The 17,857-nt window shown below is 41.0% G+C and overlaps 1 protein-coding gene across 1 annotated transcript in view; it reads right to left on the reverse strand.

The window, feature by feature from the left end:
* Positions 1-6,538: 6,538 nt before the first annotated feature.
* Positions 6,539-17,857, reverse strand: part of tnmd (tenomodulin) — a 46,703-nt gene continuing 35,384 nt past the window's right edge. The window contains exons 5-7 of the mRNA XM_023794854.2: positions 15,739-15,892; positions 13,132-13,238; positions 6,539-7,681 (exon numbers count right to left, since the gene is read on the reverse strand). Coding sequence (XP_023650622.2) covers positions 7,472-7,681; positions 13,132-13,238; positions 15,739-15,892 — 471 coding nt within the window. The 3' untranslated portion in view covers positions 6,539-7,471. The remainder of the gene's footprint in view (positions 7,682-13,131; positions 13,239-15,738; positions 15,893-17,857) is intronic.

The raw sequence follows: 17,857 nt of genomic DNA on the forward strand, positions 1-17,857 counted from the left end.
GGAGCTATTTGACATTATACAAGTTGTATGAACAGTAAAAGGTGCCAAAAAGTCTGCCAAGCGGGATTATCAAAGGGCAGTTTGCGTGCTATGATTTACACCCAAGCTGCCACAAAAAAGAAAAATTTTATTAGTTTGTTGCAAGAAAATATCGCTTTCGACACATTAGTTTATCCCTTCTCCTCCATTAGGTAATTAATGTTTATTACCTACCCGTGCCGTATTAGCTTTAAAAGGTTACCATGGTATTTACTTATAGGTTGCTATTTACTCACTTGCATACATGCAGTGCTTGTTTACTTGATAAGGTAATTAGCGGTAGCTTGACTAGCTAATATAGCTAAGCTTGTGTTGAGTATCGGCATCTGGCTTATTATTAAATGTCTTTTTACAGTAAACATCATATTACCATTAAAGATCACTGACATCGTGGCATTCAACGGGTGGGAATCACCCTCCAGATGCCTTCATTAGCTACCCAGCTAACGGTGCTAGCCTGCCTACGCCAGCGTTTCTCTCTCCCTCTCAAACCTTTTGACGTTAAACTATAAAATGGTCCTATTTGGGGTTGCTGGGGGTCCCGGAGCCCATCTTGCAGGTGTTAATACCTAAAAGGAAAGTCCTTGTGCGCTTGGTGTTGATATGACCGCATCTTCATATTGAGTTAATCCTATGGACCAATAGCAGAGCCAGAAATCATGGCGTGGGGGGGCTGGCGGAAAATTAGGTTCTTCCGATGTACAGTATCTAACCACACACATACCTGTCAGATGCAATCGTTTGATGGCACTGTATCGCTGGCTGTGAACGCTGGAGGGGTGCGCCCGGGACCACCTGGCCTTCCTGTGTTGCCGTGGTAGCCGTGGACTGTTGCAATATAAGTGGAGTTTATTGTGGTGACGCAACATAATAGTCTCTGAAATCTGCTGGGAGGGGGGGAGGGTGGTGTATTTGTATCTTTGAATATTGAAAAAAATGTTTAATAAATTACTGAATTTCTGAGCTTCTTTTGAAAGCTGTCACAAAATAAGGATTTATCCTGCGGGTAGCAAGCTAATTACATACTGAGAAAAATTCCCTGGAAGAAGTCTTCATAAGGGTTTGTTGTATTTGTACGGGAACACTGCTGTGCAGGTGTAAAGCATAATAACCTCTAATTATTTGGCCCTTGTTTTGTTTTCTGGAAAGGTTTTGCTGTAGCACTGGCAGGTTCCTGCAGACAGGCAGCCATTTACACGATTATAGATCTGACTGGCTTTTGGTTTGGCTACCTGCTTGTCCAAATCAAGAGTCCAAATATATTTCATATTTTCTATGGATATGTTTAAATGGTTCTAGTACCACAGATGCAGGTCTTGCAAGTATGGGGCTGTGTTCTGAAAATCTGTCTCCTGTAGCCTGTCATTAATAATCTGTGGGACTGTGGGCATTTCTGTTAGATCATTCCTGCATTTGCTAGCTCAATCATTATTTCAGCATTGTAGTAGAATCAATTGTGTATTTTTCTTTCATTAATTTGATTAATTTTCCTTTTGTGGTTTTGTTTCATTCATTGACTACCCAACATCAGTGATTAAACACAGGGCAAAATGAGCTCAAACTACCACTGCACGCCCTTCTGCCAGCGAGGAGGGTGAGCGCCGTGTATTTGAAGTTAAATAGCCAAAATGTTTACGCCGTATTACAAGCGGCATGGTAAAAGATGCGTAAGCTGGAGAGAACTTCACCAGAAGAACTTGGTGATGCCACGCCATCATCAATTATCACCTACCTCATTCCCTGCTGTGTGTTTGGTTCTTTTGTTTTGACCCTTCTTAGATGCTCTACCTGACCTGCTGTGAACAGTTGTTTGGTGTTAGATGTCTCCTGCTATGAGGTGTCTGAGAGCTGGGGGCTCCAATGCAGCAGGGTCAACTCAAAGCTTCGCATTTTGGAAGTGTCAAGGTTACTGTATTATTCTGATATTTTATGTGATAGAAAAAGAATACCATTTGATTGAATTTTTATCTTTAAAGAGCACAATTGGCATAAGGCTGAGGGGGACACAGAGCGCTCTCTGTATTTCAAGGCTGCATCCTGATTTTTGCTCCCAGTCATTTTAGACCTGATCCAATACTTTTTATTTTTGTATATGTACATTATAAAATGACTACCAGTACAGACCAAGGACATTAACATTAATAAAAACGAATCCAGCTTAAGATGTGCTTAAATGGATCAGTTCTGCATAGTCTTCCTTTAAGCGTCTATTTTAACAAAATACCAAAGTAAACAAATTAGCCTCTAATAAAAAGCCCCTCAATGAAAGTATTGACCTCAGCGAAAATGTCCCACAAATATCTGGTAAAAAGTACCTCCAGTTAGAAATTATGTAAGTAATTATGTAAGTAACTGTAACATTTTCAAGGAATAGAAATGCACATCAAAAGTGTGATAATCAGTGGATTGCTACATTGTCTAACACTGAAACAAGCTGGTCATCTAAAGCAATGAATTCAATTATCATCTCGTTTGCCATGCCACTGTCTCGAGGAAGTTTCTCTCTCCTTTTGAAAGTATCCCCCCGTGTTTTCTGTTTTAGCGTCTCCGCCTGACTGATCCGTGTGAACTCGCTATACACCACTGAGCACCTTCCTTTCTGCTCATGTTGAAAGCGGCTCCGTTGCCGCTGCCTTGCGAAACACCGGCATTGCAAATATTGCAGGTGGCTGTTGGGCTGCTTTCATTTTCCATTTTAGAATATTTCCACACTGCAGAAGTTTGGTGTAATTTAAGTGCTCATGGTAACTTTTTCAGTGTTTCTTCCCTGCAATACTTTTAAACTCACTGTCACCAGTTGTGATGTTCATTTATGTCACATCTATACAGCACCACAGGCATAGGGAAACTGGGAAAACTAACCTAAAACTGAACTGGTATTTTATTGGATTTTATGTATCCAATACTGATATACAGAGGTGGAGATTTCAGGTCCAGAGAGTATAAATCCAGACCAAGATTTTGATTCAACCAACCAGTTCATTATAAAGAGTCACAGTCACACAGTACAGTACCTTACAGATAGTTTTGCACGGGTATTCACTGTTGAGGACACTAGTAATTTACCAGTTCTTATTACTAATCCAACATCGTCTATAACTAATATATATATAACTGAAGCTGATGTTTTGCAAAGCCTAGCTAAGCTCAAAATAAATAAATCACAGGGCCCTGATGGCATCTTACCTATAGTGTTAAAAGAGATGAGGGATATTATTTGCCGACCCTTAACTTTACTGTTTCAAAAATCCTTATCTGAAGGTGTGGTACCTTCTGATTGGAAGCATGCCAACATAACGCCCATTTTCAAAAAAAGGGGATAGAAGTAATTTGTCAAACTATAGGCCAATCAGTCTAACTTGTATAACTGGTAAAGTTATGGAGGCTATAATCAAAGAGAAAATGGTAGATTACCTGGACTCAAATAACATTTTGAGGGATAGCCAGCATGGATTTAGGAGAGGTAGGTCCTGTTTAACAAATCTGTTGGAGTTTTTTGAGGAAGCTACTCAGGACGTTGATGATAAGAAGGCCTATGATGTCATCTACTTAGATTTCCAAAAGGCTTTTGATGTTGTCCCCCACAAGAGGCTCCGACTTAAACTCAAAGCGACAGGTATTTTAGGAACTGTAGCGACCTGGATTGATAACTGGTTAACGGATAGGAAGCAGCGAGTAGTTATAAGAGGCACAATGTCACAGTGGGCCTGCGTTCATAGTGGGGTACCGCAGGGTTCAATTTTAGGACCACTATTGTTCCTAATTTACGTAAATGATATAAACACCAATATATACAGTAAACTGGTGAAATTTGCAGATGACACCAAGGTGGGTGGTGTAGCAGATACTGAACTAGCGGCTCAGCAGCTACAGCGGGATCTTAATTTAATTAGTGACTGGGCCGACACCTGGCAGATGAAATTTAACATAGACAAATGTAAGGTACTCCATGTAGGGAGCAGAAATATGAAGTACAGGTATTTTATGGGACCTACTGAAATAAAGGTAGCTGATTATGAGAAAGACCTTGGTGTGTATGTTGATGCTTCCATGTCTCATTCTCGCCAGTGCGGGGAAGCAATAAAAAAGGCCAATAGGATATTGGGGTATATCTCCAGGTGTGTGGAGTTTAAGTCAAGGGAGGTAATGCCAAGGTTATACAATTCCTTGGTGAGACCTCACCTAGAAGATTGTGTGCAGGTTTGGTCACCATATCTTAAAAAGGACATTGCGGCCTTAGAAAAGGTGCAGCGTAGGGCCACAAGAATGATTCCAGGTCTTAGAGGAATGTCATACGAGGAAAGGTTAGTTGAGCTAAATCTGTTCAGCCTCAAGCAAAGGAGACTGAGGGGGGACATGATCCAGGTCTATAAGATTCTAACAGGTTTGGATGCTGTTCAACCGAATAGTTACTTCAGCATTAGTTCAAATACAAGAACTCGTGGCCATAGGTGGAAATTAGCGGGAGAACATTTCAAACTGGATTTAAGGAAGCACTTCTTTACACAGCGTGTAGACAGAGTATGGAATAGTCTTCCTGATAACATAGTGCAAGCTGAATCCTTGGGTTCCTTTAAATCAGAGCTAGATAAGATTTTAACAACTCTGAGCTATTAGTTAAGTTCTCCCCAAGCGAGCTCGATGGGCCGAATGGCCTCCTCTCGTTTGTATAGTTCTTATGTTCTTATGTTCTTAGTATTCAGCTGTTTGGTTGAAACAAAATTGTGGTCTGGATTTGTACTCTCTGGTCCTGAAATCTCCACCTCCAATGATATAGTATCATGTATTCCATCAGCTCCGATGGTGGTCTTACAGATCAGATCGCGACATTCCTACTAATGTCCAAGCTCATTATCAGGTTGTCAGGAATAATGAGGACACACCATGTAGCCCATGTTGACAGAGACCAGCGTCAGTGATTTAAATTAAATTCAGCAGAAACTGTTTTTTGCCCCTTAGAACAGCATAGAAGTGAAGTTTGGTCAAAGATCAGGGTTAGCCAGTATCCAGCAGACCTGGAGCAGTCAGTGCCAAGGCACCAGCAATGATATGACAAATTTATTCAGGTGCCGAAGTCTGTTAAGCATGTGAGCACACCTGTCAAAGAGTCTGACATGGTAGAGTACATACTAGCATCTGCACATTGTAAAATGTGTTCAGTCCCGATGTTGGCAAGTCTCCATGTTCTCTTATGTCGTGCCACTATGAATTTGTACCCAAATGTTCAGTTTTCCAGCATGGCCCTTAGAGGCAAGCTCTCCTAACAAGCACAGATGTAGACCCCCCCGATTTAAATTCTTATCTGCCTGTCCAAACCCAGCGGTAATCTTCCAAGGTGTAGCACTTGCAATAATGTGTTTGGCAAAGTTTAGGTGCCGCTAATACATCTGAATCGACTTTTTGCTTTTTAAACCTGCCACTGAGATCATTCCCCTCTAAAGTCTGCTCAGTGGTATTCATTGTGAAATCTAATAAACTATAGCTAGTCTGGCACGACCGAAGGAACTGTGCTCATTTTAAATCTACTAACCTGAAAAGATTGATATTCCCTTAAAAGACTGGCATCTGTAGGAGGCTAGAAAGATGAGTGATTGAGGGGGAGCATGCAGTCCAACATCAAAAGGAAGATATGTTCCAAGACGCCTGTTCTGAAATCATTCTTTATTTTGCGCTTTTATTAAAACATGCTATTTGCACATGCTAGTGTTCTAGATTTTCCATTCAGTCTTCATAGTAAAATATGCGTGACCGTTGAAGTATGGAATGTGTGCATATATATGGGATGCCTATTCACAATGACGTACTGCTCTTTTTTAGGTCAGTTACATTCCTGAGGATTACATTTTGGGTCACATCCTGGACCTTGCTCATGTCAGATGTGTTCTTCATGCAGCCCTTTCCAGCTTATGATTGCCGTGCTACTAATGCATGGGATCAGAAACACAATGCATGTACACTATTGCAGTAGTATAATACAAATACAACCTGAAATGTATGCATTTAAATATTTCGATATTCCTGCTGGCAAATGACTTGAGTACCTCAGTTAATAATATATATAATAGTGTGTATTTTTCTATGTGGCCAAGGGAAAGGCTGATAAAGTTCAGCAAACAGAACCTGCACATGGTGATGAGGTGAATGTGAAGCCTGCATGCTTAAGTAGCTTGTTACACTGGCACTCGCCTTCAGCGTAACGGAGCTGTGGTCCAGGGTGACTGGCAACACGGAATTGGAACATTCTGATATATACAAACACGGAGAAATGAGGCACTGGTGATAGAAACCAGTGTCAGTAATAGTTTTTTTTGTGATTGTTACTTTGGCCCAGTTCCCAGTTAAGTTCTGAAATTGCGACATAGCAGATGTAACTTTTTTGCTGAATGTTGTATTTAGAAAAATACTATTTCAGTCAGCATTGCCATTATACAAAGACTATAGTAGATGATCTGTTTATGTCAGTGATGAATATAGGTTCAATTTGAAGACGCAGGGAAGATGCAATTTATAGGATTGTTTATTAGTTTCTCCATCTATTAAACAAGCAAACTAGTCTTCAAAATCTAGACAGTCGTAAGAGATGAGTTTCTCTAAATCTCACACTTCCCATGCAGGTTACATTTTTAGCATATCATTGGTATAAATGCAGAATAAATGATTAGTTATCACGCTTTCTTATTTAGACAGCGTTTTATCTGTGAAATAGGCAGGGCTGTGTTCCTTTTGAGGACACTCTGAATCTCATACTAACTGAACACGCAAACACAATGAAAACAATGCAGTTATGATTGGCAGAGTAATACACATCAAGCCTGGCTTCAAAACCTTTAAGCACACCCTCATTTTATTATTTAAAACGGAGCAGATTATTTTCCCTCTGTGCAATAAAATCCGATTTTTAGTACCATTTAATCTGTCAGGCTTTCAGTGACTCTACTGTATACCCAGAAGTTCATGAAAAGCTGGAACACATTTAAACAGCGGTTGTCACAGTTTGGGTCCCAGATGGTGATTATATAACGCTATGGGCAAGTAATAGTTTTTCCACAAACAAAGCCACAAATAAACAGCTGCTTTTTATTTAGTGGTAATGTATCCTTGCTGATTTTGTAAACCTTTTTTGAACCATCACCCCCCTTAAACATAAAGGTAAAAGTTTAAGTGCATTGCGATATGTAATCACAAATTATTTTGGCATATCAAGTATTTTTAAGTATAAGTGACCCATCAGCCATGGAGTTTTAAAGCTTTATTTTTTTTTTTAGCAAAAATGCTTTGTAAAAGGTTTGGGAATCTTATAGTCTTCACTATTATCCAGAAGGCACTGAGGAAACACAACAGAGCACCATAACACAGGAATGAGCTGGTGGGCACCAAAGCACCACGATACCTGGAGTCTGCTGTAGTGGTGTGGAGGCGTATACACCAAGCCTCAGATCCTTCCCAGCATGCGCGCGATCCACCAGTTGCAGGGCATGACGACCTGGCAGATGACGCGGCCGCCCTGGTAGTAATATGGGTACGGCCAGTAACCCCCGAGAGGCTCGTGGTAGCGCCGGCAGAAGCGATAGCCACGGCGGCAGTGTTGGCAACAGTAACCGTTTTCGTCCAGCTGGTTCTCGAGCTCAATGCCGACGTCGCGCTGTGGATGTGGATGGGGAGAGGGACATAAAGTAACAGTGTTAATACATTTACTCTGAGATACAAAGCAACAACCCTCCGTATAACAGAAAGACATAAATGTATTACTATTGACATACAGAGCAGAAATGCGGAATTACAATAACAAGGTCTCGAAATGTAGCACTCAACTGCTTACTATGCCCCTGACATTCCTCTTAACTCTTGTGTCAATGTATCCCACCCTACAAAGCCAATGCTATGTTTGTGCAGCAAAGGACTTCACTGTATAATAGGCAACTTTCAGGACTGTGATGCTTACATAACCCTAACTCTAACCCTAACCCTTACATAACCCTAACCCCAAAACCTACAACCTAAAAGCTAACCCCAATGCCAACCCTAACCCTGTCTGTAACCCTAACACTAATCCTAATTAAAATGCATGATCTAATGGTGCTAATGGCTTTTCCACTGCCACCAAGAACCAAGCCATTCCATATATTGGTGGCTTTCCATTGTAAAGTATACCAGCTGTACCCAAGCCGTACCCTCTCTGACATGGCCCTGCTCACTAGCGGGGCACAAAGCATGACTAAACCTAGCTGCTTGCTTCACCACTATCTGTTTGGTTGAAATGCATGGAGATACCGGTGGTCTGTGCTTGGATTATCTGAAAAAAAGTATATTCTATATATTACTCATTATTATAAATAGTATCGCACACCACATTGTACCAGTGCATTCCTGATAACTCGGAACTTGAAAATTTCCAACCTACTACTTTAAAATGTACTATAGAAAAGCTAAACGGAATGAATTCATAATGCAAATTCACACAAGCCAAAGCTGATGCTGCTAGCCTTTGATGCTTGCATAACATGCCGATTCCTCACAGATGTGCTAGAAAATTATGAAATTCGCACATAGTAAATCATGTTGTACACCGTGTGAACAGTAAATAAGTGTCTCTTTGGTTTTACCTCACCGTCGCCCTTCAAGCCCTAACCCTAACCATAATTCTAAGATCACCTGTAGCCCTATCCCTAACCATAACGCTAAGCTCACCTGTAGCCCTAGCCCTAACCATAAGGCTAAGCTCACCTGTAGCCCTATCCCTAACCATAACGCTAAGCTCACCTGTAGCCCTATCCCTAACCATAAGGCTAAGCTCACCTGTAGCCCTATCCCTAACCATAGCGCTAAGCTCACCTGTAGCCCTAGCCCTAACCATAAGGCTAAGCTCACCTGTAGCCCTATCCCTAACCATAACGCTAAGCTCACCTGTAGCCCTATCCCTAACCATAACGCTAAGCTCACCTGTAGCCCTATCCCTAACCATAAGGCTAAGCTCACCTGTAGCCCTATCCCTAACCATAATTCTAAGCTCACCTGTAGCCCTATCCCTAACCATAACGGTAAGCTCACCTGTAGCCCTATCCCTAACCATAACGCTAAGCTCACCTGTAGCCCTATCCCTAACCATAAGGCTAAGCTCACCTGTAGCCCTATCCCTAACCATAACGCTAAGCTCACCTGTAGCCCTAGCCCTAACCATAAGGCTAAGCTCACCTGTAGCCCTATCCCTAAGCATAACGCTAAGCTCACCTGTAGCCCTAGCCCTAACCATAACGCTAAGCTCACCTGTAGCCCTATCCCTAACCATAAGGCTAAGCTCACCTGTAGCCCTAGCCCTAACCATAACGCTAAGCTCACCTGTAGCCCCATCCCTAACCATAACGCTAAGCTCACCTGTAGCCCCATCCCTAACCATAATGAAATACCTTACCCTCATGATGACTCTAGCCCAAGCTATAACTGCAATGCTAGCACCAACATTAACCCTAAAGCAAACTGAAATTGAATTTGCCCTTATTTGAATCGGGACACTATAAATACACTGTAACTGACAGAACAGTGTGGACTGTTTTGTCTGTAATTTTAAGTGTATACTAATTTCCTTTCGGCTGTCTGGGCCTCTGCACCCATCTACTTTTGTAAAGCTGAATAGCGAAATGCAACAAACATGCCTCATCTCTGCAACACGCAGACGAAATCCACTATCAATGAGCAAAGCATTAATCAACAGACATGAGAATTTCAAAGGGTTCTCTGCTGGGGGAGGGGGAGAGTGCCTCTTTGAGCCCCCCCCCGATATCTTATCTGATGAGACCTTTCAGGGTAAAACAGCATCTGTCTCGTTTGCAGCTGCTCTCATACTGAACTTTGTAAACATACAAAAGGATTTACTTGTCCTGGGAGAGGACTTCCTTTTCAAGGACATTCACATCACGTCCTAGACATCAGTCGTACTGCCAGATGATGAATAGCCTGAAATTACTTACTCTTTATGTAGGAAAATTCATATATAAAAGTATATAAAGCGGAAATTGCATGGCATTTGATTTATTACTCATGCAGGTGCGCGATTATTGATTTATTATGTTAGTCAAGTTTTGGGTCATCAGCCTACAGGCAACAACGCTTTCCTGAAACGAGCGGGGATGTCAGCCCCATGCGATGGTGTTATCAGGAGTACACAAAGTGAAAAATTACAAAATCAAAATCTGTGCTTTGTAAACTGGCAAGTGGTATTCAAGTCAGATAATCGACAATTAGGAAAACACACTGAGACAAGACGGTGTTATTCTTCAGAGACAATTCAATCAAAGCAAGTCCCTTTAAAGCAGCGCTTGTGTTAATCACTTTGCATTTTAATTTCCATGCATGGGGAGGCTGTGATTGGAACCAAGTGCTGCAAGAGAGCTGTCCAACCACTGACAATGGAGGAGTGTTAATTAACAATGGAAGCTTTTTACTTACAAACCGGAGACAAAAAACTCCATAAAATGTAAAACATAGAAGGAGGAAAACGATTTAAATTTACTGAGCACAATGTATGGTGTAGTACAATTTAGTCACAAAATCAAAATGGCTTTAGTTTAAAACGAAGGAATAAAATGCAGCGATTAGTATAAGGAAGAGTTTCCTTAAGGTGAGCTGAGCTGTCTCGCACTAGTGTTTTCAAATCCCTGAGCTAATTTAAGCTGCACTGTCTTTTTTTGTTATTGACTTGTTAAATAAAGCGACTGGCCAAATGTATGCATTTCTGTGAGACGCGTGGAGGAGATACTCTGGGGCAAAGTCTGGCAAGTGTTCTCACCGCCCCTGGATGTTCTCAGCCTGCCTTCTGCCCCATCTCCTCATTTGGACTTGGGGAGCTGGACACAGGAAGGACTCTCGTATAATTAGAGTCCTGGCTGACAGAAGCCGTGGGGTCACGCAGAGACCCGTTAACCTGTGCCAAAACTCTCACTTGGGTTATATTTCCAAAGTCGAGGGTGTGGAGCGTAAAGCTCGGCCACAGAAATGTAGGTGAAGGACGGCACGCTTCCGGACAACGGTAATCCAGTTTGAAAAGTGGATGGAAGCTCTTTCCTGTCGTATTTCAAAAAGGTGTGGAGTGTGACCCACTTTGACCTCTATCTCAGGTGCCACTTTAATGATTATTTATGAAAAGTGTGCAGCAGATGAGGCTGGGATGTCTGTAACGTGTGTGCAGATCTGGGCCATGAGTAAACGGGCTGTAACAGCAGACTTCCTGGTGTTGTTGACCTTGATTTCAGTCTCCTAATGACTCTCGCACATCCTCTTTTATGGTCACAAAAACATTAATTATTGCTCTCCGTACAAAGACCCTTTAGAACTCACTTGGAAAGTCAATGACTCCAAACTCAAGGATACAGTTCCACTATGTCACTGCACCCTCATCCTCATCCTGGATAAGCTGTTATGGAAGATGGTAATTTTATCCCCAGAGTTAACAGAATAAAGATTTTAAACAATTTAATGATTTTTTTTATGCGTTTCTCACCAGCTGAAATAAAATTGAAATGACAAACCCTCAAAATAATAACATGAATATTAAAACTATAATTTAAAACTGTACTTTCTGAACCATACAGTCTGTTATTCTGCAGACATTCATCAGGAATAAGAGATGCATAAACAAGTAGCACCTTTCACATTCTAATGAGAAAATGTTTTGTTGTTGCCAGGAAGCCATGTACAGTGATGCTCTTTGGCTATATTAAAATAAAGCAAACAATTTTCTGCACAGAGCACAGTCAGATGACCTGATCTTTAAAAGGATGTTTGTTCCCTACTCTAGCTGAATGGAATAGAAGTACAATGCAGAGTCTTTTATAGATATTAAATTACAATAAGTTATCATACATTATACTTTTACAGATATTAAATTACAATAAGTTATCATACATTTGATACTTTTCTAACATTTTGAAGGGATACGGAAGAATAAAATGAAGGCAATTTACGTGAATCGAGCTCTCTGGGTACTTGCTACCTGTGTTTTTATCCTTTGAAATAAACATCAAATAATCTATATTTGGAAACTATATTTGGAAATGTAAGGTTATAGAACCAGGCTTGTCAGACTTCAGCAAGATACTTTATACACAGTTTCATCAGTGGAATATTCAGCTCTGCAGACAGCGTGTACTATTCTATGTATGTCACTTTAAATGAAAGCATCTGCTTTGCAACTGATGGAAAAAGAACATCTCCCTGTGACCTTCCAAGGTGTGTTTCAAACTCTCCAGATTTATCTCATTCCTCATGGGTTGACCAGATGTGGTTAGCAAGGTTCCCATTTACACTCAGCATCCTGAGAAAAGGGGGACTTTATTCCCGTCTGGTGTCGAGCTGCTGACACCAGCCGATACAGCTTGAGGATGGAGCCTCACTGAGGAGGAAAATGTTACAAGGTTCAAGAGGCCTTTAAATGTAAATGGCGTGATGCAAAACACAAAAAATGCTGATCTACCTTCACCTCTGTACCAAGTCGCTGCCACGTTTTTGTTAAATTAAGTTATATCAAGGCTGCATTTGCTACTTAAGGCAGTCCTTCAAACATTTTGTGTTTCTGTACGTCTGTGAAAATCCAGCAGAAATTAAACCGGAACCTCCCATCAGCTCACTTCACCAGTTTGTGTTTGTCTTCTAATTAGACACAATACTGCAGCTTAATTTGAACAGCTAGTCCACTTTTTTTCAGAAGGAAAGTATTTGGCCTACTGATGCCTTTAAAATTTCGTCTTATAATTAAGGCATGATTAAAAAAAAATTTCATTAATGAGCGTCTTGCCTCAAAAGGGTTCCCCAGTAAAAAAAACAGCTTCTTGTGACCTAAAAAAGCCAAAGAAGATGCAACAGACTGGCTCAGATGGGACTGTTGGGAAAAAGAGATGCCCACTTTGAAGGCTAAATATTCCTCTTCATTAACTGAAAGACATTAAGGACGTCTAACTGAACTGGCCTTAAATAGATATATGGGGCAATTTTAAAGCTTTTGGTCCATAAAGCCGGTTACCTCATGATAGCAGGCGGACCATTAATGAATAATTTCTAGAAAGCACCTCAACGTGAGCCACCCCCCAGGCTGCATCTTACGTAGTCGTTGACAGGTTGGTAATCCATGACGTCCCTCGCCTGACGCTGGCCTCTGGTCTCTTCCCCAGGAGACTCCTCCGCATCTTCCAGCTCATGGATCTTGGTCTCTGTAGGATCACAAATAGCCAGTGTGCAGGGGGAAAATAATTCTCGGCTGATACCAGTACTAGCTGCTGCAGTTACATAAGAACATAAGAACATAAGAAATTTACAAACGAGAGGAGGCCATTCGGCCCATCAAGCTCGTTTGGGGAGAACTTAGCTAATAGCTCAGAGTTGTTAAAATCTTATCTAGCTCTGATTTAAAGGAACCCATGGTTTTAGCTTCCACTACAATAGCAGGAAGACTATTCCATACTCTGACTACACGCTGTGTAAAGAAGTGCTTCCTCAAATTTGTTTTAAAATGTCCTCCCGCTAATTTCCACTTATGGCCACGAGTTCTAGTATTTAGACTAATATTGAAATAGTCATTTGGCTGAACGGCATCCAGACCCGTTAGAATCTTATAGACCTGAATCATATCCCCCCTTAGTCTCCTTTGCTCAAGGCTGAACAGATTCAGTTCCGCTAACCTCTCCTCGTAAGACATTCCTCTAAGACCAGGAATCATTCTCGTAGCTCTTCGTTGCACCTTTTCTAAGGCAGCAATGTCCTTCTTGAGGTATGGTGACCAAACCTGCACACAGTATTCTAGGTGGGGTCTTACCAAGGAATTATATAAATGTAACATCACCTCCCTTGACTTAAACTCCACACATCTAGAGATATAACCCAACATTCTGTTCGCCTTTTTTATTGCTTCCCCACATTGGCGAGAGTGGGACATGGAAGCATCAACATACATACCGAGATCTTTCTCGTAATCAGCTACCTTTATTTCAGTGGAACCCATAAAATATCTGTACTGTATATTTCTGCTCCCTGCATGGATTACCTTACATTTATCTGTGTTAAATTTCATCTGCCAAGTATCAGCCCATTCGCTAATTAAATCCAGATCCCGTTGGAGCCTCTCTGCTGCTAGATTAGTATCTGCTACCCCGCCCACCTTAGTGTCGTCTGCAAATTTAACCAGTTTACTGTATGTATTCGTGTCAATATCATTAATGTAAATTAGGAACAATAGTGGTCCTAAAATTGAACCCTGCGGTACCCCACTATAAACGGAGGCCCACTGTGACATAGTGCCTCTAATAACTACTCGCTGCTTCCTATCAGTTAGCCAGTTTTTGATCCAAGCTGCCACAGTTCCTAAAATTCCTGCAGCTTTAAGCTTTAACAAGAGCCGTTTGTGGGGGACAACATCAAAGGCTTTCTGGAAATCTAAGTAAATCACATCATAGGCCTTTTTGTGATCAATTTCACTTGTAGCTTCCTCAAAGAACTCAAGCAGATTCGTTAAGCAGGATCTACCTCTCCTAAATCCATGTTGGCTATCCTTTATAATGTTATTTGCATCTAGGTAATCTACCATTTTCACTTGAATTATAGCTTCCATTATTTTTCCAGTAATGCTAGTTAAACTGATTGGCCTATAGTTTGCCGGATTACTTCTATCCCCTTTTTTGAATATGGGTGTTATATTAGCATGCTTCCAATCTGATGGTACCACACCCGCAGATAACGATTTCTGGAATATTAAAGTCAAAGGTTGGCTAATAATATCCCTCATCTCTTTCAAGACTAAAGGTAAGATGCCATCAGGCCCCTGTGATTTATTTATTTTGAGTTTAGCTAGGCTTAGTATCACATCAACCTCAGTTATACATATATTAAAAGTTTGGCGTACACAGGAAAATATTACAGTTTGGAGTTAATTAATGCAACATATCTTCCTATACAATTAATATATATATGTTACACACACACACACACACATATGTCGGGTAGACATATTTTTATGGGGCCCGCTCATTCATTTTTATGGGAAAAATGCTAATGCTAACTATGACAACCTTAACCCCTATCCATCCCTAATCATAACCATAAGTAACCAAGCAAAATACAAGAGTTTTTGCATTTTAATTTTTTTCATTCCAGCCACGGATTTTTATTAAATTGATTTTTTTCCTTATGGGAACCAGGAAACTAGTCCCCATAAGGGAAAAAAACTAGTATTCATCATGTTGTGGGGATATTGGTATTATGGTATACCTGCTCTCTCATATACACACACACACACACACACACACACACACACACCCATATATATTCTGTACAAAAATAAGGGGAGGAATACAAGCTATATGAAAATTCCACATCTCTGTTGGTTTTGGCCATAAATATGAATGTATCTGTGTATGATTTAATATCCCCAACTGGGAATATATGGATAGTTTTTATAATTACCATATTTGGTAAGGGGTGCTTTCTTTACTTTCTCCCTGAGGAATGCTTCCAAAGCATTTAAAGGTACAGTGTATGCATTATTCATTTGGTCTCACCTTACAGCAAGATATATGGAAGTAGTTAAGTAGGTTTAGTTTTATGTCAGATTTCTATAAATGTATGTTTATCATTTTTATGAAAAGAATTAGGTGTACTCCATGGCATCTTCTGCAGGTCTGTTCAGATCCTAGGATGAAACAATGCAGGTAGGCCTACCTTTCTTTGCTGAAGGATGCATCCAGTGTATGGGCATCTGATTACAGATCTCCCAGATCTTGGAGTTGAGAAGGAAGGTGTGATCGTCGATGGGCTCTTCGGCGGGGATCCACTCGTGCATGTCCTCCACCTGCGGGTCCAGTGTCTCGTCCACCTTGCCAGAGAGAGAACAGCCCTCAGCTCCTGCAGATTCAGTCGGTGCTTCACATATACCACTTTGTTTGGGTGATACGAGCCTTGAGTCAAGCACCTTAGCAAATTGAAAAAATATTAGTTTAAAACAACTTAAATGCAAATGTGGAAGAGGGCTGATGTGTTATTTAAAATTGGTCTGACAGATACAATAAACCATAATACGATGGCCCTCCTCCGGCTTCTGCTGCTGGAACAGCCTGAAGAAAGCACTATTAATACACTTAATTTGTTGATACTGTAGTTCATGAGCTGTAAAGTAAACTATTATTGCTTAATGATAGGGAATGCGTGTCACATCGATCTAATAGAGACATATGAAAGGCCTTTGGTAATGTATTCCTTAGCAGTGCAGATATTTGTTTTTTTCGTATATATGTTAATACGTAAGCAAACAAATGTGCTTCACGATCTCTTGTTAATTAGCGGAGAGCAGAGAAACCGTTTCACTTGACAAATGTTTCTGGAAGGTGATTTTCTTCCAGTATTAAGGTCTATTTGTGGAGTTTTAATCTTTATACAGAATCCAAGGTCTGCTGTGTGAATTTTACATCATGTATAGTAGTTTTTTTCATTCTCTCTTTCAAATTATTAAGTTCCTAGATGCTGGGCATTTCTCAAACAGCATCCCCATTGATTGCGATATGAAACCACCACCACCCACAGAGATCTGCTCTCTTCTTGGCTGCACATGATAGGTCTGCCTGAAAGCCACCTACATGCAGAACCCTGCCCCGAGGCCTACAGTGAAGATCCTCTCCTGCTGTTACCTTGGCTTGTTTTAGCTACCAAACCTCAGTGAGCTTACCTCACACCTAGACAGAGGCCACAACATGCATCAGGCCTGACGTGATGTCTGAGACATGGCAGGCCTGCATCGTGGCAGGCCTCGTGGGAGCTTCCAAGGTCATCACCGGAGTGTTCAGTGCAGAAAGAGCAGGAATTGTAGCTTTTTGCATAAGGCAGGTTCCCATGCAACCAAGATGGGATAATTATGACCTCACGGCTAATACTAGGTGCAGGACAATCCGATTCTCATCTGTGCATTATGGTTTATATAACCAAAACGCTGACTACACTGCAAATAAACAAACAAAAATATTTGTTTGTTTATTCGTGGTATCATCACAGTTTTTCATCAGAAATACCTGCAGAGAACTAACAGAATGTTATGTCTTCATCCTAATTTCATTCTTAATGGCCTGTGCTATTTAATTATTTTAAAATTAGTCTAATAAAAACCTGATGGCTCAATGGGTAACACTGCCCATCACACCTCCAGGGTTCAGGCTTTCAATGTGTGTGCAGCCGGCATGTTCTCTCTTTGGCGCGTTGTTTTCCTCCCGTGTTCCAAAGATGTGTTTTTTGGCCATTTGGTGTCACTGAATTACTTACTGTGTGTGTGTGTGTGTGTGTGTGTGTGTGATCGGGTGTACCTAACCTTATGGGGACACAATGTCCTCACAACGTGAAGAATACCAGAAATTAATAGAAATCTGTGACTGCAATGAAAAAACTAAAAATTCAAAAATTTTGTTTGGTTACTTATGGTTAGGGCTGGGTAGGGGTTAAGGTTGTCATAGTTAGCGTTAGCATTTGTCCCATAGAAATGAATGGGCAGTCCCCATAAAGATATGTTTACCCGACATGTGTGTATGTGTGCATGTGTGCGTTCAGATGGACAGGCATCCCATCCAGGGTGTACCCCAGCCTTTGCCCTATACTGGATAAGCTCTAGGTTTCCTATGAGGATAATTGGAGGAAGGATGGAAAATCCCACATCACCTCCTCTACTGTCTTATTTTCATGGAGGTTTGTGGCAGTTATTACAGGCCAAAACACACACTGATTTCTGTCAGGCTAAGGGATCCTAGAGTAACTTTAGCCTTAGGTGAACTGCTTGAGTCCCAGAAGATCAATATCTATT

The sequence above is a fragment of the Paramormyrops kingsleyae genome, chromosome 10, assembly GCF_048594095.1.
Source record: "Paramormyrops kingsleyae isolate MSU_618 chromosome 10, PKINGS_0.4, whole genome shotgun sequence".
Lineage (NCBI taxonomy): Eukaryota > Metazoa > Chordata > Actinopteri > Osteoglossiformes > Mormyridae > Paramormyrops > Paramormyrops kingsleyae.